This window comes from Halichoeres trimaculatus, unplaced genomic scaffold (assembly GCF_033239565.1).
Source record: "Halichoeres trimaculatus isolate MK-OKI-2021-1 unplaced genomic scaffold, fHalTri1.1 fHalTri1_scaffold_2, whole genome shotgun sequence".
Lineage (NCBI taxonomy): Eukaryota > Metazoa > Chordata > Actinopteri > Labriformes > Labridae > Halichoeres > Halichoeres trimaculatus.
Window position 1 is genome coordinate 22,886,065 of NW_027437180.1, and position 24,983 is coordinate 22,911,047.

General features: G+C 40.5%; 2 protein-coding genes across 2 annotated transcripts; one reads left to right on the forward strand and one right to left on the reverse strand.

Annotated features, from left to right (window-relative positions):
- Positions 1 to 597: 597 nt before the first annotated feature.
- On the reverse strand, positions 598 to 23,256 carry slc5a10 (solute carrier family 5 member 10). Its single transcript, XM_074687144.1, has 15 exons — positions 23,149 to 23,256; positions 22,999 to 23,070; positions 21,266 to 21,370; positions 20,662 to 20,721; positions 20,125 to 20,229; positions 19,913 to 20,018; positions 19,710 to 19,790; positions 19,425 to 19,630; positions 15,804 to 15,939; positions 6,340 to 6,447; positions 6,024 to 6,174; positions 5,721 to 5,889; positions 3,219 to 3,434; positions 1,691 to 1,784; positions 598 to 1,451 (listed from the first exon to the last, which is right to left on the reverse strand). The coding sequence occupies exons 1-15, from the start codon at positions 23,254 to 23,256 to the stop codon at positions 1,258 to 1,260; spliced, it is 1,911 nt and encodes a 636-aa protein (XP_074543245.1). The 3' UTR covers positions 598 to 1,257.
- LOC141803189 (protein FAM83G-like) lies at positions 7,463 to 18,231 on the forward strand. The gene is made up of 5 exons (XM_074687131.1): positions 7,463 to 8,758; positions 10,083 to 10,250; positions 11,208 to 11,332; positions 13,072 to 14,446; positions 17,043 to 18,231. Exons 1-5 carry the CDS (start codon positions 8,246 to 8,248, stop codon positions 17,412 to 17,414), a joined length of 2,553 nt encoding a protein of 850 aa, XP_074543232.1. The 5' UTR covers positions 7,463 to 8,245; the 3' UTR covers positions 17,415 to 18,231.
- Positions 23,257 to 24,983: the final 1,727 nt, after the last annotated feature.

Consider the following 24,983-nt stretch of genomic DNA (forward strand, 5'->3'; position numbering starts at 1 on the left):
TAATCGAAAGTTAAATTTAACTTAATGTATGCTTTTTTTACCATCTTGTCTGTCCCTCTTCTTCCTCTTTGGTAAATGCAAGTAAACTGTACAGAAGCCAAATAAAGAACTGTATTATCTGCTTATAAATCATCCTACATTGATTTCTTTTGTGGACAAATGCTGCTGCATACTGCCAGAGGGTCTGTGGACATTGTGGAACATTATTTGATTGGGTAATACACAAAGGGAAAGACTGACACAGACCAAGACAGTTGTGTCTGGATTATAGAATTGGGTATGTCAGAAAAGAGATTACTTTGGATGGAGATTGTATTAGATCAGTGTAAATCAGAAACAATCCAGTAGTTGGTTTTTATCCAATAGTGCCAGCTTCCATCAAACACAATAGCAGTAGAAATACACTTCTGGCTTCAATGCAAATATTTTAAATTTATTTGAGTGTACACAAGGTCATAAAATACACCATTAATAAACTCCATTGGATATATAGAATCAAAAGGGTATATATATGCAAGTAACACACAACAAAACAACACCAAAAATCACATTACTGAATAAACTGACAATGTTTGCTAAGTTTGTAATGTCCTTATATTTAAATGTTAGTTCAATCCAACATTTACTGCATATTCATTTCAGCTTGCAGCAAGCCACAAGCTTTATTTTATTCTTTGCGATACATTTCAAAGATGTTTCAACTACTATAGTCAGAAAAAAGGACTCTGAAGCCCCTCTGTCTTGAACTGGGGTATTAGTAAGATGATAAAAGTGAAATGAAACATGCAGAAATTCTGCATGACTAAGAGGTTTAAAAAAAACCTCTAAACATTTAGATACTTCACATTTTGACCCTTGACAATGTACATCTACCCTTTGAAAAACTTGACTGTGAATTTGATGATTTTCTCTCATTATGTGTAATTTTATGGAAATGTAGAGGTGATTAAATTATTTTCCCAACCAAAATGAGTCATCAGAGGTTTGTGCAGCCCTTAGCAGAAGTGTGTGGTCTCTGACTTTTTGTCTGGTCGCAAATGTGTGTCATCTTCAATTTCACCCGCATGATTTACTCTAAACTCATTACCGTGGTTGTGAAGTAATGTCTTATATCTGTGAAACAAAGTCACAACGTGCTTCTACTCACTCATGTACCTGGGAAAGTCAGAGACTGTTTGTAGAGTTTTAGGTTCATGTTAAGAGACTGGCAGGAGTTCAACAGATTCGTGACACCGGATGTTAAACTGAATCCTTCACTCAGGCAAAGTATGCATAGAGAAAAATGTTAATGCTAACCAGAAGCAGAGCGTTCGCACAGCAGAACCTGGACCAGAACAAGCTCTCTCTGACACTGAGCACTCTGGGAGCTGGAGTCTCCTCTGACCCACGTGTTGCTGAGATACAGAGTCCTGCAGCCTGACCACATGTAACCCGGCGGGTTGGCTCAGAGCCTGCAATGTCAAACACACACACACATACATACACACACACACACACACACACACACACACACACACACACACACACACACACACACACACACACACACACACACACACACACACACACAAACAGCAGTCACATTCACAAAGCAGAAACAGGAAGTTACTCAAGTGATATCAACTGAGTTGACTGTAAATCACATGATGGTGGGTTTTATTCCAAGCAGCCTGAATAGTCAGAACCTCACCCTGGGAGCTACGGTGGCTGATAGAGGACACTTTCTGAAGAGGAATCTCTCTCTGTGGCTCTTCAGTTATCGTCCACCAGGTCAGATTACAAATCTACGGGGCGGGATAATGGAAATGTTGGAAATGTCACCAAATTAAGTATCAAGAAAAGCAGTTTAATTAATCTAAAGGTATAAATTTTCCAAAACAAATTAGTTTTAAAAAATCACAATGTCCACTGTATGTAACTATAACTGGAACCACAGCATTTAAGGTTAGCTTAGCTTATCTTAGCTTAGCTTAGCTTAGCTCAGCTTAGCTTAAAAAGTACAGAATTATCTGTGGTATCTTGGTAATATCCTTGGAAAAAATAGATCTAATCAAGGTAGAACTGGTTCATCATGAAGCCTTTAGTGGGCTCGGTAGGTGGGTTGTCTACCTTTTCAACAAGGCCAGGGTGGCTGTTTCTCCTGTTTTCTGTCTTACTGCAAGGCCAAGCATACCAGGACTTAACTAGAGCTTCATGTTAAACAAACTAACAACAGATTGGTTTCAGTATCTACTTTGAAGTCTCCAAGAAAAACAAACAAGTCACGTTTTTAAAATGTCAAATCAGCTCATTAATGGCACTGTATTCAGTGACTCATTTTCTTTTCAGGTCAATCTTACCTGGTTTTGTTTCAATGTTGCTATGTTCACTATATTTGCTTCCCTTTTCCTTAAATACATCAGCCCTGAACTACTTTATGTTGTACATCACTGCTCACAGTTTTCTTTAGTGTTTTGTTTTTAAAAATTTGACTCTTCACCATGTTTATATTGGAAACACAAATTTGTACCAAAAATGGATGCTACACCTGTAGCTTGTTCTCTTCTGATTTGTCTGCTCAAAGATGAATACAGAGCTACTAAGTTGTTCTGTGGTGTGCACGATATTATCCCATCAGAAAAATGTCAGACAGATAAAAATAAGATCCATCCAAAGTAGCATGGATCATATTTTGAAGCCATGAGAATTAATTAATTAATTAATTAACCTCTAAAAGACTGACATTTTTCTGCAGCTATCCTTGACAAACAATAAAATAAGTCAGTGTGTGTGTGTGCGTCCAGAATAGATTGACAGTCGCTGAAAATATGTCTCTGTTGCATATAAGGGAGGTGAAAATCTGCCCCTTTGTAGTTTTGGCTAATCCCCACTGGTGTATGTATTGTGACAGAGCTTTTCATTGGAGCAGCTGCTGTTTGCAGTTCACACACAGGCCAGAGGAATGTCAGACAAGACAAATGTGTGACCTGCTTTAATAAAGCTTGAAATGTTTAGCATTCAGGATGTATATCTTACTGATGTGTCTGACAATAGCTCTACTATACTTTGGGGATTTGGTCTGTGTTTTTTGTTCTTCTGGGCCTCTTAGTAGCATCAAATAATGTCTGTTTCTTTACCTCACATTTCTACCAATGGCAAACTGAATTAAAGGTGGTATTTGCATTCAGCGGCAAAATTGAACTACCCTTTGAGTATTCTTTGTGTCCATGAGTACATACCTGTTCAAGGCTGGGTGGTGGTGTGAGCAGTGATACTATAACCACCACAACAGCAGTCAGCCCACACAACAAGATGGCAAAATGAAGGTAATGGACGCTTCTCAGCACTGCAGGAGCTGAGTCCACGATGCCACATCTGTGAGGAGGGAAGGCAAACTCCAGCACCATCCTACACACACCTACAACCAGCCCCACCATAAGGCCCCAGAATGCCCCCTGGATAAATGAAAAACACACAGCACATAAACACACTCAGGTGACCTAATATGTCTTATAGATTTATAAGCTGAAAGTTCTGCTGAGTGTCACAGTAATTCCTGCACCAGGTCACACTTAGGTGTGTTTAGCTTCCAGCACTCTCACTTTCCCACCATGATAATCTGTCATTGTCGTGTCGTTTTTCACTTAAGTACACGCACGTGCTCCTGTGACACAAATATTTCTCTCTCCCCTTTCTTTTACCTTCAGAAAAGAATGTGATCCAGGCAGTTGGACTAAATGCTTATAAAAATAATGAGTGTCACGAGACACAAGATAAAACAGCTTTAGCCTACTTTAGATATCTCACTTTGCTCTTCATCTCTATGAAAAAAAATTGAAGTTCCTAAACCACAAAAGTATAAAAGAGCAATACTTGCTCAGAGCAAATTCCTGAATGCTAAATTCCGGGATTAAAACAGAGAGACATAGGTACAAAAACATCCAATGAGCTTGATTTACAGCTATAATTACAGGGTTAATACAAGTTTTATGAGTTAGGTTTGCAGCTGTGGTTCAAAGACACGTCATGTTCCTCTTCAAATAGTTCTGCGTTGTTTGCTCTCTGCAGTGCCAGACTAGTCAGCATGTGACACATCCTGTACACTAACATTTGGCCTTTGACCCCATGAGTCAACAACATTTAGGTTCTTACAGGGATTTCTTGTTGCGTTTATACACAGCGGAAAAAAAACCTCACACCTTTCATGTAACAGTGCTATTGACCCCTGTAAATAACGTTTTATGAGTTTAAAGTGACATTGTGACGGGTGGCTGTGATATTTTACATCTCACAAGTGAGAATCAGTTAGGTCATTTTCAGGTCTACGAATGAGCCCCTCAGGTTTCAACAGTGCTACATTTGGTTAAAATGGTTTGTCATCATCATTCAAGCTCATCTTTAGGAGGTATACATGTTTCCTGAGTCCCTCATGAAGTTACAGCATGTGATAGCGGGTTCATAAAACATCAACTGCATGCTAGTTTTTATTTGTATGATAACTCAGGGATTCAGCAAAGTCACTAATGATTCCTCCTCTGAGGAACATGATTAACCTTCCCAAAAAAAAACTGGACCACAGTCTGGAATAAAGGGGTGGGATCAATAATATTGCCATACACGTGACTGCTTGCACAGCCAATAGCTAGTTCATGTACAGGACATACTCCCTGTGTTCATACATAAGTTGGAAACATAGAGTCTCAGAAACTTAATTCTAAATAACAAAATTGAATTATTGACAGTACGATGAAGAGGAAACCCATTTGATTCTGAGAAATCTCATTCATTTTATACAGCATGTCCACAGAGGGTAGACACACCCAGTTCTTTCTCTACCAAAACAGAGGGGTAAAGTTTGCTATTGAACAGACCAGTCATAACTTGTTGTCGAAAGATGTCTCAACATGAGTTATTAAACTCTGGGCTTATATACATTCTTACCCCAGAGCTTTTATCTCATTTGTCTCACTCTGTAAATCTTTATCTTCTAATAATCACACTTTCCCTTCCTAGCACTTTGTTATCTGCCAGCAGCAGTAGTTTTGATTGTTCTTTGAAGGAGCTGCACAGTCATATCGGTGACTACAGAGGAAATGATAAACAATACACTTCATAAAATGAGTGTCTAACACACACAGATTCTTGTGTAATGTGTGCACACACACTGACAACCCATTCGGCAGGGAAAGATATTGGCAGCTGGATCCCATGTGAGCCTAATAAAACTGTCCTGCAGTACGGTGTGGGAGAGAGGACAAACAGAGTGCTCAGGAAAAACTCACAACACTAGAAGTTTTTTGATGACTGGTTCATTATAAACAATCAAGTAAAATCTGAGTGAAGTGCTGTATTTGTGCTAATGTATGATTACCTTCTGTATTAAAAGCAGACTTAGTAAAAACACTTGAAAAAACAGTTTTGTGTATTTTCTTTTAACTGTGATTGGTGCCGTGATGATTTGTTTGTAATTGGATTATTATAATTGACAAAATTGTACATCTGCTTGTTCTACCAGCTCAATGACTACTGGATTGTCTCTAGTTCATATTTGTTTGAGTTTAACTTATTAGGGTTTTGGCCTGTTGATGATGGATAAACAATTCAAATATATCTCACTCAGCATTTTAAACTAACTTATGGACAAAACGAATGACAAATTCATCAAAAACTGAAAATAGTTCCAACTTGTGGCTGTGGTTGTATCATAATATGAACACTTGTTGGGCTTGTGGGTGTGTTACCTGCTCATTGGTCCTCTTCCAGAAAACAGCCAGAGTGAAAACAGCAGTGACAGGTGGAGCGAGGTAACTGGTCACAGATTGGATGTAAACGTACAGCTGTCCACTGTTGGCTGACTGCAGGATGGGGATCCACACCACACTCACCACCACCAAGATCACTGTCACGATCCTGGAGATAAACATGCATCTCTTTTACTTTCTGTTCCCACACAAGCTTCCCTTTTATTTCAGTTATAATAGTTAACCCTTCCCTCACATAATCTGAGTAAGTGTTTTTGGTCAGGGAGGCTAAAGCAGTCTCACCTGCCAACCAGAAGCAGCTCTCGCTCGGAGGCCTGTGGCCGATGCTTTTTCCAGATGTCCATGGTGAAAAGAGTTGAACTGCTGTTGAAGATGGATGTCAGTGAAGACATCAGAGCCGCCATCATCACTGCTATCATAAGTCCACGCAAGCCTGTAATACACACACACACACACACACACACACACACACACACACACACACACACACACACACACACACACACACACACACACACACACACAGATGAGTGGGTGGCTTCTTCTTGAGAGTTTAAGAAACTTGCTTTGCTTCCCATAGCGACAGCAGTATTCTCACCGCTTGGCATGAGTTCAATGACCAGTTTGGGAAAGGCGATATTGGAGCACCCAACCTCAGCTCCACACACTCGAACACACTCTTCTGGATCCACACAGCCCACAGAGTCTGAAATATGAAGACATAGGTCACAGGATGTAACAAAATATTCTTCTCATGCAGAATTCATTATTCTTTGCTTTCTCAGTGGAGGGGCAAATTCTGCTTTTAGAACAAAGATAGCTCACATAAAAAAAGGAAAAATGTTTTGTGCTGAATATATCTAAAAGACTTCAATGTTGGACTTCATGTTTGCATTGCAATAATCTTGATGATACCATTGTTATTCAGTTATTGATCCTAGCCACCAGGTACTATCACAGGTGAAGACAACCATCAAATGTTACTGCACTGAAAAATGATGATCATTGACTGATCGAATGATAGGAATTTATTTCCAGTCAGTCTCATTATGTCTTACAGCAGCTTCATTTACAACAAAGAGGACACGATACAAAGCTGCACAGTGGTCACTATATTTCAATCTACTGACAGCCTATTCATACACACATTTCATCTATGATTTTGCTCTTAATTCAGTTTCAAAACAGACTGGTACTAAAATTGAAAAAAGGAACTGGAACTGCCTGTTTGAGCTTTATGCTTTTATGTTAAAAAATATAAATAAACAACTATGATATACATCCTTTGTTTTAATACACTCAAGTATTGGTGAGTGTACGGTACAGACTTAGGTTGAAATGTCTACAATACAAAAAATACTTATGTACTAAATTGCAATGAATAGCAACATCTAAAACTTGTTTTATTCTAAATTTAGTAGAGGCATATAAGAACAAACAACTCAGTTACACCCTTAAGTGGCACACAGCCTAGAACTTATCAACTAATTTGCAGGATGTTAAACGTTTCAAGGTTCACTGATCATTTTATAAACAAAGCTGTTTCAGAAAGGATGGGCAATCGCATTACGGTTTCTCAATAATAAACTATTATGTAGTGTGAGGGTACTTGACACAGTGGTTTTGAAACTGTGGAGGCTTTCAGTTTGTCTGGGCAGGCAGGAGGGTGGGGTTTAGAGCCTCTCCTTCCGAACCAACTACCGGACACCCCTCCTTTCTGTCCCGGTACCAGAGCTTCCGTTGCTAAATTCCAGGGTCAGATACTCACCGGCTGCTCTGCTCTGGACTCGGATGAACTTTCTGTCTGGAGAAACTTTTCTGAGAAAAAAACATGTACGACAAACGGACGTGATCTCGACAAGAGGAAGTTGAGGCTCGCACGCGCCACGTCGGTGTTGTGAACAGTTTTTGGGGCTTCGAGAAACAAAACAGACGTTTCCATTTTTGTGCCTGAAACAGCTGTTACTTTCAGACTTCAACAAAAGAAGAAAAGTGGCTCGTCAGCGCAACAGTTCGCTTGAGTCACACGGAGTTTCAACACATTTTAAAAGGAGGATTAATGACTTATTTCTCTATCTCAGGGACGTCTTCCGCTCAGGCTTGACTCACTGGCAGACGGTACATCTCAGGCGGCCGCCTCCTTACATGTCTGTCGACCCCGCGGCTGCAGCAGCTGGAACGGGCCGCCGCTGGCGTCGCCCGGCCCCTGTCAGGTGAAAGGCGTGGCTTTTGGCGGAGTCGCTTTGTTCGGAAAACACCTGAGTGTGTGTTTGTCAGTAAGATGAGCTCCCAGGTGAGCTCCGGTCCGTTTTGAGGAACTTTCACATGAAAACCTTTTCCCAGCGGAGGGGTCTGTTTACCACCGCAGAGGGACACAGTATGGACCGTTATGAGAAGCCCTGTTTCCACGAAGTCTGAGTGTTTGGACGGACAAGAAGAATCTGGGTCAGAGTGGTTCCGGTTCTTAACTGTCGACTGACTGGTGGTTAAAGTTTATTGGCGTAATGGCGCTGTCCCAGATTCAGTGTCTGGATGACCACCACGTCAACTGGAGAGTCAGCGAGAGCAAGCCGGAGTTTTTCTACAGTGAGGACCAAAGGCTGGCGCTGGAGGCTCTCATCACCAAGGGCCGCGATGCATTCATGGACTACATACACGAAAACAACGTCCGGGAGTTCCTCTCTGAAACGGAGCTGGAGCGTATCTCCCGGACAGTGGAGCTCTACCGGCCTGGGCATGAGCACCACCTGAAACCAGAGGTGCTCAGCCCGGGGTGCACTACCCCAGGGCAGGGGAACATCACTCCGGGGTCAGGAGAAGAAGGGGGAGACGGTGAGGTTTCGCTCCAGTACTGGCCAGACCGGTCTGAGGCCTCAGTGGCGGAACTGGACCTTGGTTGGCCCGAGGCCATCTCATACCGAGGGGTCACGCGCGTTACCGTTTACACACAACCTCCAACCGGGGCTCACACGCACATCAAAGAGGTGGTGCGGAAGAGCATTGCATCAGCCCAGAAGGTAGGTCGAGAGGAATAACGTGATGATGACGATGGTGATGACTGTGGTGTGTTTACAGAAAGGATACAGCAGTGACCAATTAATCAACATCAAAACACAGAACAGAATTGTTACTTTGAGAGGAGAAACAGTACAATGTGCTTCAATGTAGTCCAACAGCCATGTTTTGAGTTTTCTTCTTTTTTGAAACTTAGACAATAACATTCAACAACTTACTCTTTTTGCATTTTCCCCAGATTTTACTTGTATTGTTTTATTTCCATCATTAACAAAAAAAAATACTGCAAAAAACTTTAGTGTGGAATTTATTTTTCAGTTGTACTCATTCACATTGCTGAGAGCCAAGTAGTAACACAAAGTAATCTAACGACAGATATCTGAATTTCATCCCATGCCTCTCTAAAACAAAGCAACAAAAACGCATCAAATTGTGATGATGTGTCAGTCTCCTTACAGACCTACTTTTCTTGCCCCTATATTTCATACCTTATGCATTCAAACTTGCCAACAGCAAACTTAAATGCAACAAGTCTAATCCTGACCTGTCAGAAATGCCATGAAGTCATTAAACACATATTTCATCCTCCCCCACCCACCCCCATACATAAATTGCTTGCATATGTCAAGTTTTGACCTAAATCAACACAGACTCAAATGAATTTCACTAAGCACAAAGGTAAATTACTTTATATGACTTGGAAAGTGTTTTGGGCAGCGATCCAGCCAATACAAGTTTTTTACACAGTGCTGTTTTTCAGCTGAGCTCAAATTGTTCTTGTTTTTAAAAGTTTGCACTCAAGTTAGCTTCTTTAAACCATTTATTTCTTCCACACGCTTAGGAAAACGCTTATTCTAAATACATTGCTCACTCTTCCACATTTGTAACCACTAGTTATCCCCTGTACTTTTCTGCTTCTTTTTTGGGCATGTTCACTAAGTCACCAGTCTTTGGGGCCACATTTGTGCTGTTCTAAAGCCCAAACTGGGTCAAGCAAAGAGTGAACAGACAGCACTGTGTGAAGAGGTGCCATGCTGTCACTTAGATTTGCTCTGTTGTTGAACCCACATTGTCCACACTCTATCACCACTCTGTGAAGCTTTCGTAGTTCCCAGCGGTCCCTCTATGCGATCTTCATGTTCTGACAGATTCTTTCACTTTTCTGAGTTTAATTGACTTTCATCTGTAGTTCTCACAAATGCACTTTGTCCTTTGATGATTTATCAGATCTAGAAATGTTTAAAAGAGTAGCTCAGATCTAATCACACCCAACAGACCTGAAAAAACTAACAGCTTCTCTGGTTTCCTCTGTTTTATTTTTTTTAGGTGATAGCCGTGGTAATGGATGTGTTTACAGATGTGGATATCTTTCGGGACCTGATGGATGCAGGCTACAAACGCAAAGTTCCTGTATATATTATCATTGACCAAGCTGCAGTCCCGAGTTTTCTTTCCATGTGTGGTAGAGCTGATATGCACCGCGGACACCTGAAGGTGTGTATGCACACGCACACACAACCAGATGATGTTTTGATAAGTGGGGGGATGAGTTAGTCACATAGACGGATACTTTGGATTGGAATGTAATAGAAGACTGTTTGTTTAATAAGGCTTAAGGTCTAACATTTAAAATTACTTTTTTTTCCATTGAAGAGACTTTTTTAATAAGCACCGCACTATAAAAGGAAATTAAATGAAAGTAGGGCAGCTGAGGATGAAGGTGTGACATGTTTTTGCCTGCAGGTTTTGGCAGTGTGCATGCACCAGCTAGTTTTTCACCACAGGCTGAATGTCTTTGTTATTCTTTGCCTCCCCAAGCTGAACTGGTTAAGGCACTAACAGAAAATACTTTACATGTATTCGGGGGCTTTCTAGATGTTTTGGACTGGAGTCCAAGATCAGACTCTCAGGCACATTCCCTTTTGTGCTGCAGGCAATTAGAAAAACCCAGCACACGCTCTCTTTGCTTCCTGTTACGTGCTAATCTTTTATTTCTCCTCCTCCCTTTCTCGTAGCATCAGCCAATAGACATCCTCTCTTTTTCAACTCCTTTCTTATCTGCCATCTCTGCTGTCATCATGAGCGTTTATGACTTTTGTGCTTAGCGTCTCCTGTGAGATTTTGCTGCTCAGAACGTTTACTTACGAGGCAACGCTCAGCCTGGAGCCACACCCTTATCACAGGGCCAAAGGCAAACACAGCAGGGTGTGTCAAACAAGCATGCACATACATCAACACAATCCGTGCTCTAACCTGTAGAGTCAAGAGGTGATGGTGGTATTAAAAGTGGAGGGCTGTTCTTGAAAAGTCACTCTTTTCTGCTTCCCCATTCTCTTCGTGCATGTATTTCCCTTTTGTTCACGCAAATCCTTCCTCCTATTTGCACCAAATCCTCAAGAGCCTCCTTTTACACAGGATTAACCCTTTAGCTATGTATGTGTGCACATGCAGAATCTGCGTGTCCGCTGCTGCGGAGGTGTGGAGTTCTTTACAAGATCGGCGCAGAAGGTGCGTGGATCGCTGAGTCAGAAGTTCCTCCTGGTTGATGGAGACAGAGCCGTCTCAGGCTCATACAGGTGAGCAGTTAGTGTACAGATAGTGATCATGGGTATTGTAACTTAAGCAAAGGAGCTCACTTCTTTGATCATTTTTGCAACCATTTCATTTTTTTATATCAGCTGTTATTTAATAAATGTGTTCTTCCTTTCACTGCATGTGAAATATTTCCAAATTAATACATAAGGGAATACAAATAAACAGCTGGAATGATGATAATGATGATGATGATGATGATGATGATTTGAAAGTAGTCCCTCTTAAAGACAAACCCACTGAAAGTTAACACCAGAATCTACACAGCTCCCTTTCAGCCCACGGATCATCTTGGTATTGTTTTGGAGTGTGTCCGGAGTGCTGCTTCATTTTACCATTAAACTTAAGTTTTAAAGCGGCAGCTGTTTCCTGCAGCAAAAAAGTAAACAGGCAGCTCTAAGCTAACATGTTTCCCTCAACAATCCGATAACAAAAGATTATATGTCAATATTTAGCTTTCTGCTTTGTCCCAAAAGGCCAAAAACAGTTTAGCCATGCTTGGTGCTGCATGTAGACCTTTGTCTTCATGCTCAAATTTCTGATTTTTTTTAGCTTTTCTATCCTGGAAACTTTGGTTTGTAGCACCCCACAGTATTAATCCTAAATGAGCAGATCCCGGAGAGTTTAAGAGACGTGTGAAAGAAACATGTGAGCAGAGGTGATAATCTCAACTGTAATGTAATACATGACTTTAAAGTAAATTATGTTGTGTAATCATTAACCTATAAGTCTCAGGGTATGAGGTATGACTTCATGGAGAGTTTCAGTGTAAACAAACTCAAGAGGACTTTTTGTAGATTTATTCCATAAAAACAAGCTTGACAAAAAAAACTCCCTTGTATCTGCACTCATACTTTGCCAGTTTTATTTATGACAACCTTATTGAAGCAGGGAGGCAGGACCACTAAGAGCACTGAGGCTACTTTTATAACGGCGATGATTGCACTATAAGTAAAGCAACAAAAAAGGCACTGGACACAGCAATAAAACAGGCAGCTGACAGGGCAAAGAGATCATCATTAGGTATCATTTTTAAGAAAGCACATGATCACACTAATGTCAGTTACAAGAGACTGTTAATATCCTGAGGCGCTGAATCTGCTAATTGCAGAAGCCTAAGTAGATTGTTTGATATAAGAGCCAGTTTCTAATCAGATAATTACAGAGAATCCAATCATCTTTTTTCCTGATACGGTGTGGAATTTATCCTTAGTTAAAAGGGCATGTGAGACACCGGGATGTTTGCCAAAAGGTTGTTTATAACTACAAAGAAAGATTTTCTTTTTCACTACCCCTTACCACCACCTGAGGTATATTTCTTATATTGTCAACAGTGTTTTCTGAAAAGTTATGATATACTGCATTTAAAGCTTTTAAAATACTTCCACAATGTTATGTGAAATGTCCAGGTCAGAATGAAGCCACACATGATCAAGTCCAGTGAAAGGTATCAACCTGGGCTTTTCTGTACTTTCTGTGTTCAGCTAAACAAAATGATCAAGCCAGTTTAAATACTGTGAAATAGAAAAAAGAAAAACAGATAATGCAGCTACAAACAGCTGCCTTCCAGAAAGTTGGTGAACATTCCCTTTTAGAGTAGATGCAGTACATACATTTTTGCCTGCACTGTCAAAACTAGTTAAATAACGTTTCTTTTCTGATTGATAAAGATTGTGTTGGTTCTGGTTCTAATTGAGCATACATCCTTGTCTGTGTTATCCAGCTTCACATGGTCCTCTTCCCGTCTGGACCGTAACCTTATCACTGCCATCACAGGACAAGCAGTGGAGACCTTTGACCTGCAGTTTCGTGAGCTCTTCCTCCTGTCCAGAGGTGTGTCTCTCAGCAAAGTACCCATGGAAGATGAACCAATCCCTGACCCTGTGCCTCTTGCCGCCCCTGCTCCAATTCCAGCTGCTATTGCAAGAAAACTTGTCAATCCCAAATATGCCCTTGTTGCAACAGGAACCCACACAAGTCAAACTTCTTCTGAGCAAAACTCCAGTAAGCAGAATCCCTCTGGGTTAAAGATCCCCAAGGCACGTCTGAGGGGGGTTATTGAAGAGCCACCCATACATCCTGGGTTAGCTAATCTGGAGAAAGCATACCTAATCCCATACCTTCCCACCTGGCCAGAACCAGACCCACCCAGTGATGTTATCGGCTTCATCAACATCAGAGATGAAAAGCGAGCAAATCAGGTTCACTTACAGAGGTCTGAGAGGTTTGAGGTTAGCCAGGCTATACGCTTCACCTCACCACTGACTCTCCCTGCAAAGCCTGAGGACCCTGCCCCAGGCCAGCTTAAACCCAGAGCAAGAAAAGCAGAAAATCCCCCTGGGAATAAGGGTTCGGAGGCTTCAACTCCTGTGACTCCAACCAAAAAACAGGTTAAAAATCAAACACAGCCAGTTCCTAATATGGACCAAACCGATGCAATAGATTCAAAAGGACCTTCTCAGGAGCAAAACACACCTGTAACACAAGACGCACAACAAACAAATGCACAGACCCCTGCACCAACAGCCAATGATACTGCTGAATCACAACCAACAGAGATGTTGAAACAAACTCCACAGAGCCCACAAACTGCAGCACCCCCCATTCCTAAGCCCCGCACTCTGCAGCTCGTCATAGACCCCACCCCTTCAGAGCAGCCTGGCCAACCACAAATCACCCTGATGAAAATGGACCAGTCAGAAGAGGAGGATGAGATGGATGAGATGGGACCAGGCCGCAGCACTTTAACAGCAAATGACGATGGCCGGGACTCAGGCAGCAACGGTAACGACAGCCAAGACAGCACAAAGGTCATATGTGACCGAGCAGCCGTTGACGATCCTTCCAGCAACTCCACAGCTTCAGAAGAGGAGTTTTATGATTGTTCCCAACCGGAAACAAGAGACCCACTCACCAATGGGGTGACTACGGGGTCAGGTCACGGACAACGTCACGGGGTCAACATGATGGCTCGCCTCTCCCAAAGCATGCTGGACTTAAGGGAGCCAAGCAAATCAGATGACAGTGCTGACTTAATTCGTCAATCACAGCTGCTCCGCAGACAAACACACGCCTCACCACACAGGCACATAGGGCAGGTAAGCATCTCGTGAAAATTCACCTGATAATTCTGATTGGTTTGGTTTGAATAGGGCCTGAACCCTGATTTCTTCCTTAATCGCAACAAAAAAACGTCGAAAAGCTGGTTTACTGGAGTAAATTAGTGTAAATGTATAATGAAAGTGTGGTTATGCAAAACTGTAATCTAATGAGGTGAGCAGAGCCTGATTGCAAAGTAGAGGGGTCAGGTCGTCCCAGGCATCCATTTTGCTATTGAGAATAAATTACTGTTGTTCCGGGACTTTAACCAATCAGAATCAAATAGCAAACGCAGCTAACATGAAGAGCAACAAATTATGTAACTAGCTATTTGTTTTCACCTAGCATGTGAACAACATGCCCTCTGGATGGGGACCTGGATATATTGACCTCCCTGTCTTATCGTTTTAATGCAGTCAGGTGATGTTCAAGCTTTGGCCACTCTCAAAATTATTAGTGCAAATTTGGTGTTAAAAAGATTAATTCTGAATTTGTGAGGCACATGTTGCAAACACAGGCTATATTTAAAACATAATGAACAGCAGACAGACATAAAACTAATGATTTATTGCTATGATGAGGCCTAATAATTGTTTATTGCACTTTATATGGTTACTGCATTACCAAAGAATTCAATTAGAACATTGCGCACCTGCCCCAGCGTTTCAGGCTTTAGCACCAGGCTCTCACAAAAATGAGTGTTTAAGTGACAATTAATTAGGCTTAAATTATTCATGATGCTTATTTATGTGCATTAAAAATCAAACCAGACCATTGGGAAGGAGACTGAAAAGTTATTTTTGGTGGCTGTAGCTGCTTTCACCAAAGGCAAAAAGAAAAGATTACTTAGTGCACAGGGATCAGCAAATCCTCGCTGCAGCTTGAGACATTTTCAAGTGAAAGTCGAAAGTTTCTATTTATCCGTTAAAGTTTAGATTTTGGTGTCAAATTTTTTGTAATGCTGGTCTGACAAAACCAGCCAAATGAAGGCCCAATCATAGAAAGTTATGATTGACTCACTATTTTCATCATAACTTCATAAATCAGAAATTTATGACCATATATTAAACTGAAAAGTAGATGTAAATATAATACCTCTCTTTACCTCTGACACAGCCTTTCAATTATTCATGAGTTATCCTGAAGCAAGAGTGCACAAACCTTGCAGCACAGTTCAGTGGTTCAGAAAAACATGGTTGAAACAAATTTGCACAACCTTAAAAAAGGGTGTGCTCTTCAAGTGATGTCAAAGCAGGTTAGTACCTGCTTACAGTAAACACGTCAACCCTTTTCCCTTTTATAAGATGTGTGTGTGTCTGTGTGGGAGGTTCTCTGCCCACATCTGTGTGCACGCACCTGGGTAGAGAGCTCGGCTGATCATCCCAGGAAGAATGATGAAGATGAACGGCAACATTTTAAGATAGGCGGCCAGGATTGATGCTCCTTTTACATGACTCATGTTCTTAGCACTCAGGGATCGTTGTACAATTACCTAAACACAGAGACGAAATGAACCATTATACTTGACAGAAAGAAATCCAGGAAATGTATGCAGTGAGTTTTTGGTTCTTTGAAGTAAAGATTCAATTAGTAAGTTGTAGGAGTTCGACAGGAGTTCTTCTTTCAGGTTGTAAAAGGTAGATGGTTTATCATTATCAGGATTCAGACAACAAAAATTACCCAAGGTTAAAGTAAATCTTTAAATATTTAAAGACGTTTTATCAAAGTTGATGCTATTTTTTGTATTTCAAAGAGTTAAAAAATAAGGATGCGCTGATCCAATCTTGGTATCAGGCATTGGTCCCATAGTGACTCACAAGGCTAGAACAGACATTGGTGCCAAACAACTGATCCATTGGGCATAATCATTGGGTTCATCTTCTCAACTTAAAAAATAGATACGCCTAAAGATCCTCAATCGTCATCGTTTTCTCATCCATATATTTGGGAATAAAGACTGTTAAATTGATACTGGTATCAGCCAAAACCACAGCTAAGGTATTGGTATCAGGAATTTTATTGTTGTTTGGTGCATCCGCAATAAAACCACGGACATATTTGTGAGCATATAGCTTGGTACTTTATTTAAACTTTATTTTACAAGTGATATATCCACTGAGACTCAAAAATTTATCCGAAGGAAGTCCTGTCCAAGAAACACAAGGTTTCACTCACAGATAGCAAACCACAGATGATATCGAACTGAATTTAAATTCAGCATTCCCCGGACATATGATCCTTGATCCTTGTTTTAAATTCTTACAAGACAATGATACTGTCTTGACGAGGTGACTTCAAACCAAGACATTCCTTCTGTTTAAGAAGGAGATATATGGTGTGATTAGTTTGCAAGGATCTTCTAAATTGAGGTTTCAACTGAATTAAAGTGAAAATGGATGGAATTGTTTTGGGATATTAGAGGCTTTAACTAAAGAATGATGGGAATTGATCTGTAAAGTTCTCCATGTGTACATTTGTATGTATTTATATTGTTATTTTAAAATGTACAAGGAAAATGGAGTTAGTCGTAAGGTAGTATGCCCCTTGACTCTATGATAACCTAGATGGCCCTCTCTTTATCCTCTCTTTGTCCAGTTGTTCCAGTCCTCAAGATCTCCAGGTCGTGATGGACGACTGAGAGGAAACAAAGTAGTCCTAGCTAAACCAGGAAGTTTCCACCGTCCTGCCCGAGCAGCTGGCCCTGTGATTGGCGGGCACCGTTACTGGCATGGTCAAACTCTGCAGCCCGATTCGTCTCAGCAGCCAGTGGGAACACGCACCAGTCGGTCGCCAAGACGCCACAGTCCTGGTTACAGGAAGACAGATCATGCCACGCAACAGCCCCAAGCCAACCCTTCAGGGTTACTTGGAGTTTCCTTCTCAAAACTGAATAATTTAAAACACTTAAGAGCCAGAGCTGGGGCGCCGCAGAAGAAACCATCACAAAATAACAAGGCTACCAGGTAGATCTGTGGGCGAGCACATGTACAAAATGGTGATGTAATATTAACAACTGGTCGCCCTGAGTGGGGAATCTCTTCACTGTCTGACATGCAAAGTTATTTCCTGCTTTTAAACATTTAGGCTCAACATACAGGGCCACTGTGATTTGCGTCTTTTGACTATGTCAACATGGGTTGGCAGTTGTTTTTAGATGATTTGTTTGAAGAGGTTTTGTCTGTAGATAAATGACGTAACCTTTCCATCAGGTGTTTGTTAGGTAATGGTTTCTGATTGTGTTGGTACAGTTTTGAGTTGCTGCTAAGGAATTTTAGAAGCAGAAAAACACATTTGGGGAAAAATAAGCTCTGATGAAGATACATCAGAAGATTTTTTTAAGTTTCCAAATATGTCAACAAAAACTTTTTATCTTGGTTTCTTAAAACTTGGTTGTCCAAGAACTTTACTAAGATTTCTATCATAAGCAGGGTATATTGTATATTTGTTTTGCAACAAGTCTTAAAGGACACTGAAATGGTGCGATTATTGTAAATAACCCTTTGAACAAGTATTTCTTCATTACCTCAGCTTCTTCTCATCAGAATTTGTACTGTAACCAACACAGACAAATGTGTTGTACCTATGATGTGCAACATCAGTTGAATAGGTCTCCCCACTGGTTTGTGGGTTATGCTGTAGTGTTGATATTACTGTGATTGGTTACTGGTATTGCAAGGGGTTTTTGTTTGTATTGTGTTAACATATAATGGACTACCTGTGCAGAGAGAAGTGGTTAAAGTGGAATTTCAATCACTGATGTGGGACCAAAAGAGAAGGTTGTAAATAAAAGACAGATTATTGCTGACTAAACGCTGTTGTTGACTCTAACTGTGCAGGTAAATCAACTAATAGCACTGTAAGACTTTTAACAGTTTGAGGCTCTTTGAAGGTCAAGAATGAAAAAGATAAAAACACATATCTTGTATGCAACAAAGTATCAACATGTAGAAGTTTTTGATCATCAAAGATCTGCCTCTACCAGTATTTTGAAAAGCAGTTTGTTTGTCTCAGAATTCTGTAAACCTAAGATGGTTGCACAAAACCTCTGATTCAAGGCCTGACCCGGCACTCAGCAGCATGAAAGCACTTTTCCAAACCCCTTGTACCCAAAGTGTTTGGTTAATTTAAACATATTGAAGCAGAGGCAACAAGAGGGGAGACTAGGAGTCCTTTCCCAAGAAAGTATCAGCATGCATTGGAAGTTTTTAGGTACATTTATTTAACATTTATGCATGAGATGAATATCTAAAAAAGGCACAAAGGTGCCCCACTCTCTCACCCTCTGCCACACCACACTGCTTATCCAGAGGTTGAGTAGTTCCAAATACTTATTTCAGAGTGGAAACAATGACACAAACAAAGAGAGTTAACAAATCTGTGAACTCGGCAAATGTTCCACTGAAATTTGGACGTACAAGATTTCCAGATCTTTTCACGCCAAAAGTTAATTGTTCCAGGAGAATCTAGTTAGGGGAGGGGGCAGTTTCTACCAGACAAATGTTCAAAAGTGAGAAAAACCAAGTTAAGTAATGTTAGACTGCTAAACAGGAAGCTAATCATGCTATCCAACTGATAATGTGATACACAATGAATCTGCTACTGAATCAGAAAAGGTTCAGGTACTGACACATCAGGGGCTAAGCAAAGACTAAAATAATGTCTTGCTATTTTAATTGGATTGTGAGAATAAGTTACTTAGCAGCTAAATGATAATTTACACCTGCTGTTACCTGGATTCATTTTAGCATTCAGAGGTATCTTAGTTCATTATTTTATTTGAAGATTAAGTGTTCTTCCCAGTTTAGTGAAAGCAAAGACTGATGTAACCCATTGGTTTCTGATGGGGTACAGCATTTACTGCTGTCTTGAAAATGCTTGACTCAACCGAGCATCATTTGAGTTGAGATGAGGCAAAGTAGGTTTTTTTACGTCTTCTTGTTTTTGCCTTTACGTTTGCCTGTATGTGTAGCAGTGTACCTGGTCAGAGCACCAGTACCAGGTAGCCAGTATGGTGAGTCCCAGAGTCATGCCAGGCCAGGGTAAGTCTCCTGTGACAGCGTCTCTGAACAGATGCATGGCGTCCTCACGGGGCAAGTGGCATGTGCTGTTTGGAATGATCTTACTTGGTATTGCCATGCTGTACACACGCTCCAGGTTACCGTAGCCGCCAATCTTGTTAAAGGCTGTGGATTTGAAACACACAACTCCATCACAGACACAATCCCTATTATTGTTCATCAAAAATGTGAAATTTGTACAAACCAGTTATCGTTAGGATGATTGCTCCAACAATCATGACAAATGTCTGCAGAGTGTCGGTGTAGATCACAGCAGCAAGACCACCTGAGGGGAAAGTTGATAATCTTTCGGTACCAACACACAGTAACAAAAATCCAGTCAACCACAACAGAATGAAATGGGTTGTATGAACTGTAACATTTATGTGTCTTTGGTTGTTTGTGTACCTGCAATTGTGTAGAGAGCAGTGACTACCAGCATAAGGACAGTGGACAGGTAGAGGTTCCATCCCAGACACACCTGGACAAACAAGGCTCCAGAGTACAGGTCAGTCTGGGGATGTGACACAACACTGGTGTTAGTGTTTACACAGGTTCGGGCTCATTCATAGTCATGAAGCATAGTTGTGAAACTGCAGAGTGTTGTTTCTTATGCGTACTGATATCTTTGTGAAGACAGACAACAGCAGCGAGAGGACAGCCAGGTAGGTTCTGATCCTCTCTCCTCCAAAACGACGGCCCAGGTACTCAGGCATTGTCACGATCTGAGCACACACATTTTAACATCTTTAATTCAAAAGCTTCAGTGGAAATACAAACTCCAGACTGCCTATATGATCTGTGTATCTGCAGCTACTGAGGGAAGTTTTGTTTCACTTTTTTTTTAGTACAGTGATGAGGATCTGAGAAATACAGTAATTTATGTTTCCTAGAAGACAGTTGTATGTGTGTGAATGTGTGTGAGCAGTAATGTAACAGCCAGTTGGGGAATTCTGAAGGCGGGGAATGGTGATAACGGGAATGTCACTTGGCACCCAAATGTACCTGCTGAACCTGCCTTAACAAGCAACAACCCTTTGTGTGTGTGTGTGTGTGTGTGTGTGTGTGTGTGTGTGTGTGTGTGTGTGTGTGTGTGTGTGTGTGTGTGTGTGTGTGTGTGTGTGTGTGTGTGTGTGTGTGTGTGTGCGCAAACTAACCCCTGAGGAGATGTAGACAGGCACAAACACCCAGGCCAGGGCCAGAAGCACATAGGTGGCCTGGGAAAGGGCGCCAGAAGTTAAACAAAGCAAGGTTAGACTTCAGAAAAATGTATGACAGTGACCTGAGGAAGAAAAATTCTCAGTTGCCCTACTGATGATTAAGTTTATCTTTTCTGCTGCAGCTGGATTGCATTAAAAATGTCTCATGCTGCCCCCTGCAGCAAGCAGCATGCAACAGCTGGCAAAGAAAGTAATAGCGCTCTGCGAATAGAAGTCCTCGATCTGCACAGCTTAAGTTTATAACAGGGGACTGTTGAATTTGAACTTAGTTGTCAGAAAGGAATCAGTGTAGCTGTGTGTAGTTCTTTTATGAAACATATGGCTTGTGTTTATCCAGACAGACCCATAAATACTTAACACAACAACAGAAATAGTGTGTGGACAGATTAACATGCTTGCCTAGCCTCATTCCAACTCTGTTTATAGGATACTAATAGATAGTTAGAAAGCATCTCTTAATGTTTTGTTAAAGCTTTGAAGGTGATTGATGTGAGTGTATGTGTGCGTGTGTGTGTGTGTGTTTGTTTGTTTGTGTTCTCACATTCCATTCAAAGCCAGTGACAGCGATGCCTCCAGCAGCTCCAGTCCCAGCCAGACCAATAAACAACCCAGAGCCCTCTGAACTGGCAAAGAGAGATGCTCCAATCTGCGCACAGCAGTGACAGAACAATTGTTACCCAAGTTAACATGTTTGAGGTAGTTTCAGTTCCCTATTATAACCCACTGTTAACAATGCATGTGATACAGAAGCAGTTTTTTCAAAGCTCATTCTGACATCTTCATTTAGAGTTGGGTTTTTGAGTCCAGTGGTTCCAAATTGATGGGTTGAAAAGACCTCGGACAGGTCACTCAATAATTCAAAGAAGCATGTTGTGAGTGTTAAAAAGTCATATTATATTATTATATATAATTTGTATTAATTCATTAGAGTAAGTCCTTAATGTCTGTAGACCGGCATTTTCAAGAGGCTCCTCTTGTATGGCTTAATGTTGACCATAGACTGACTATAAAACTGGACACCATACTGTGAAGGAAAACATTTTGCTACCTCTGTTGACTGGCTGCAGTGTAGGTCACAAAACCCCATCTCCTTCATGTTAACAGATGGAACAGGGTTTAAACCATTTAAAAAGTGACATGCATAAATCATATAGATTTAATACATGCAGAGTGAAATATTTTCAACATTTATTTATTTATTTTAATCACAATAACAGTTATGCATCTTATAAAATTAGAAGTCCATTATTGTGAACTCATGTTGTCGCACTCTAATCAGCCATTTAACCCAAAAGTTTCCTGAGCATTCAAATGGTCACTTACACTGGCTAAGTAGGTGACACAAACATGTGGAAGACTGCTGACTTGACAGTTGTTTGAAATACAGTCGTTGACCCCCTCCACAAAAAGGGTAAGCTACCAAAAGGTTAATTTCTAAAGACGTTGGCTTCTCGTAGAGTGCTGAATCCAAGCATTTTTACCAGAAAGTTCAGTGAAGGAATAAGTGGGGTAGAAAAAATAAATAAGAGCAACAGGGATAACTGCAGCCAGTCCATTTTTCAGATTAAAATAATCTTTGCGTCACATTTTAGAATCAAGAACCCAGGGTCTTGAGGAAGAGTGGAGAGGCACAGAATCCAAGTTGCTTGTAGCCCAGTGTAAGATTTCCACAATCCAAAGTCAAGAGTCAGCTGTTCACCAGGAAACTTTAGAGCACTTCATGCTTCCTTCTCTTTTCCCATAGATTCTCAAAGGGGTATTGTCAAGAGGCTGATGAGAGACACAGAATCTGGTAACACAAATGACCTGAAGGCTGTGATCAAAGCAAACAAGGCTTTCACAACACCTCAGTGGTGTCACAGCAAGATGCCTCCAGAAGGATTTAGTATACAAAAATGTACATAAATTTTAGAAGGCCAACATTTCCGTAATTAAAAGATATCATTTAATTTGATCTTTTTTTTCATTGAGAAACTGAATTGAATGGTTTTCTTAAATGTAAGACAGAATCATCACAAAGGCTTGAAATATTCCACTTTGTGTAAATTGAATCTTTGTAGGCTATGTGCGTTTCACTAATAAGTTAAACTTATTGAGATATTTTGACTAGAATTAGATAAAGATGTGAGCTTAGCTTTGAGTTTTCCAGTGCAGGTTATGAGCAAACAGAACAATCACAGCTTGATGGTGTTTTAAACAATTTTTCTCCCAACTTCACCAGATTATTATAATTCTTTCTTGCCTCTGTCCACAAACATCAGTGTACAGACTTACCGGCCACCACGCCATGTCCCGTCCAGCCAGAAAATATCCACTCAGAGTGTTCCTGCTCACCCTGCATGATGACTGGTAGAGGAAGCTGTTGTAAACAAAAACCCACATTCACTGAAAATACACACACACATTAAATTCTTCAACACTCACCCAGATGCCAACAGCAAGGTTGAGAAGAAAGTAAGTGGCTATGACGATAATGTCAGAGATGCTGAAGGACTGAGGCAGGGCGTAGAAGTTGATGGTGGAGTTAGACATCCTTACTGCTCACAAAAAGATTGAATAACAATAATAATAATAATAATACACAGCTCTACACGCTCACACACCCACGCGCACTGGATAAACCTAACTCTTCCTGTCAGTCTGTCAACTCCCTCACATTATCTAACTCCAAAGACCAACTTTGCAAACACATCAAACTCAAAAAACAATACATTACACTCCCTTAAAGCTAAAAAACCACCTGATGCTTTAATAAAAATTAAAATGAAATTTAAGGTCTCACCTAACAAAAACACAAGTCTTTCTAACTTGAAAACAAACACTCTGACCCTTCCTAAAACTTCCTTCCTGACTGATCTACAAGAAGTATGAAAAATCAGCGCCTAGGATGGTGTGTGTGTGTGTGTGTGTGTGTGTGTGTGTGTGTGTGTGTGTGTGTGTGTGTGTGTGTGTGTGTGTGTGTGTGTGTGTGTGTGTGTGTGTGTGTAAATGGTGGGCTGTCCCCTTGCTGAATTGATGATTAAACACATCAACTTAATGTGGCACCTGCAGAGCTGACATACACACTGTGCTTGGAGATAATGGAGTGTCCAGTGTGGGTGTGAAGTGGAGTACAACAGATGCTCATGAAGACCAGAGTCCATGCTTTTTACACACACACACACACACACACACACACACACACACACACACACACACACACACACACACACACACACACACACACACACACACACACACACACACACACACACACACACACACACGCACACACAGATGGTCAATCATTGGCGATGTCAGGTTTATAATCATTAGTGTCTAACCACACAAACATTTGCTGGTAAAAGCTAAGTGAGGGATGTGAAAGTGTGTGAGACTGACAGAGGGACAGCTTTATTCACTTTTGATAATTCATTTTGTGACTTTAAGGATATTTTAAAAGAAAGACTTCCTGCAATAAGAGAGCCAACAGCTAACTGTAACTCCTTAAATTAATTACAACTTACAAATTTGGAGTATTTCACACAATAAGTAACTGAATAAGGGTGTTTGTTTGTTTGTATGTGCTGTGGTTACTCTTTTTTGTCTGAAGCCTTGCTTATTGAGTAGCTGCCTGTCTTGGGCAGGATGTTTATTAAAAAAACTTGCAAGCTCATGGAGTTTCTCCTGGTAATTAAATATGAATTATGTCAGATTTTTTCTGTCCATATTTTGGTCGATCTAGTCATAATTTTAAGTCATGGATATCAATAATTTGTTCCTATTTTTTGTATTTGAATATAAATATAAAAATGTACTCTGCATTGTAATAATAAACTGTATCTTTTTTTTTTGAAGAACTAACCCTGGCTGACTCTTTATTCTGAAGTTTGCTACAAGACGACTGATTACAAAATTTAATTACTCCACATTTTTCTTACTTGGTGGGCATATTTAGGAGCTCTGTTCAAATGGTGTTAAATTAAAGTTTAATGCCAGATTTAAAAGGTTGTAGGGCTCCACTTACCTTTAAAAAATGTAAGAAACTAACAAGAACAACTTGTTTCTGGGTTTTTATTTTTATTTTATTTATTTATTTATTTATTTATTACATTTTTTGGGTAATTATTGGCCTGTTTCTATCTAAACTTTGCATAATGTCTTTCCATAAACCCTTTTTATGTTTCTCCTATCACCACACACAGCAGATGTATTTAATAAAATAAATTCTTTCCTTGATATCTGAATGAATAATTTAACTTTGATTACATTTTTACTTT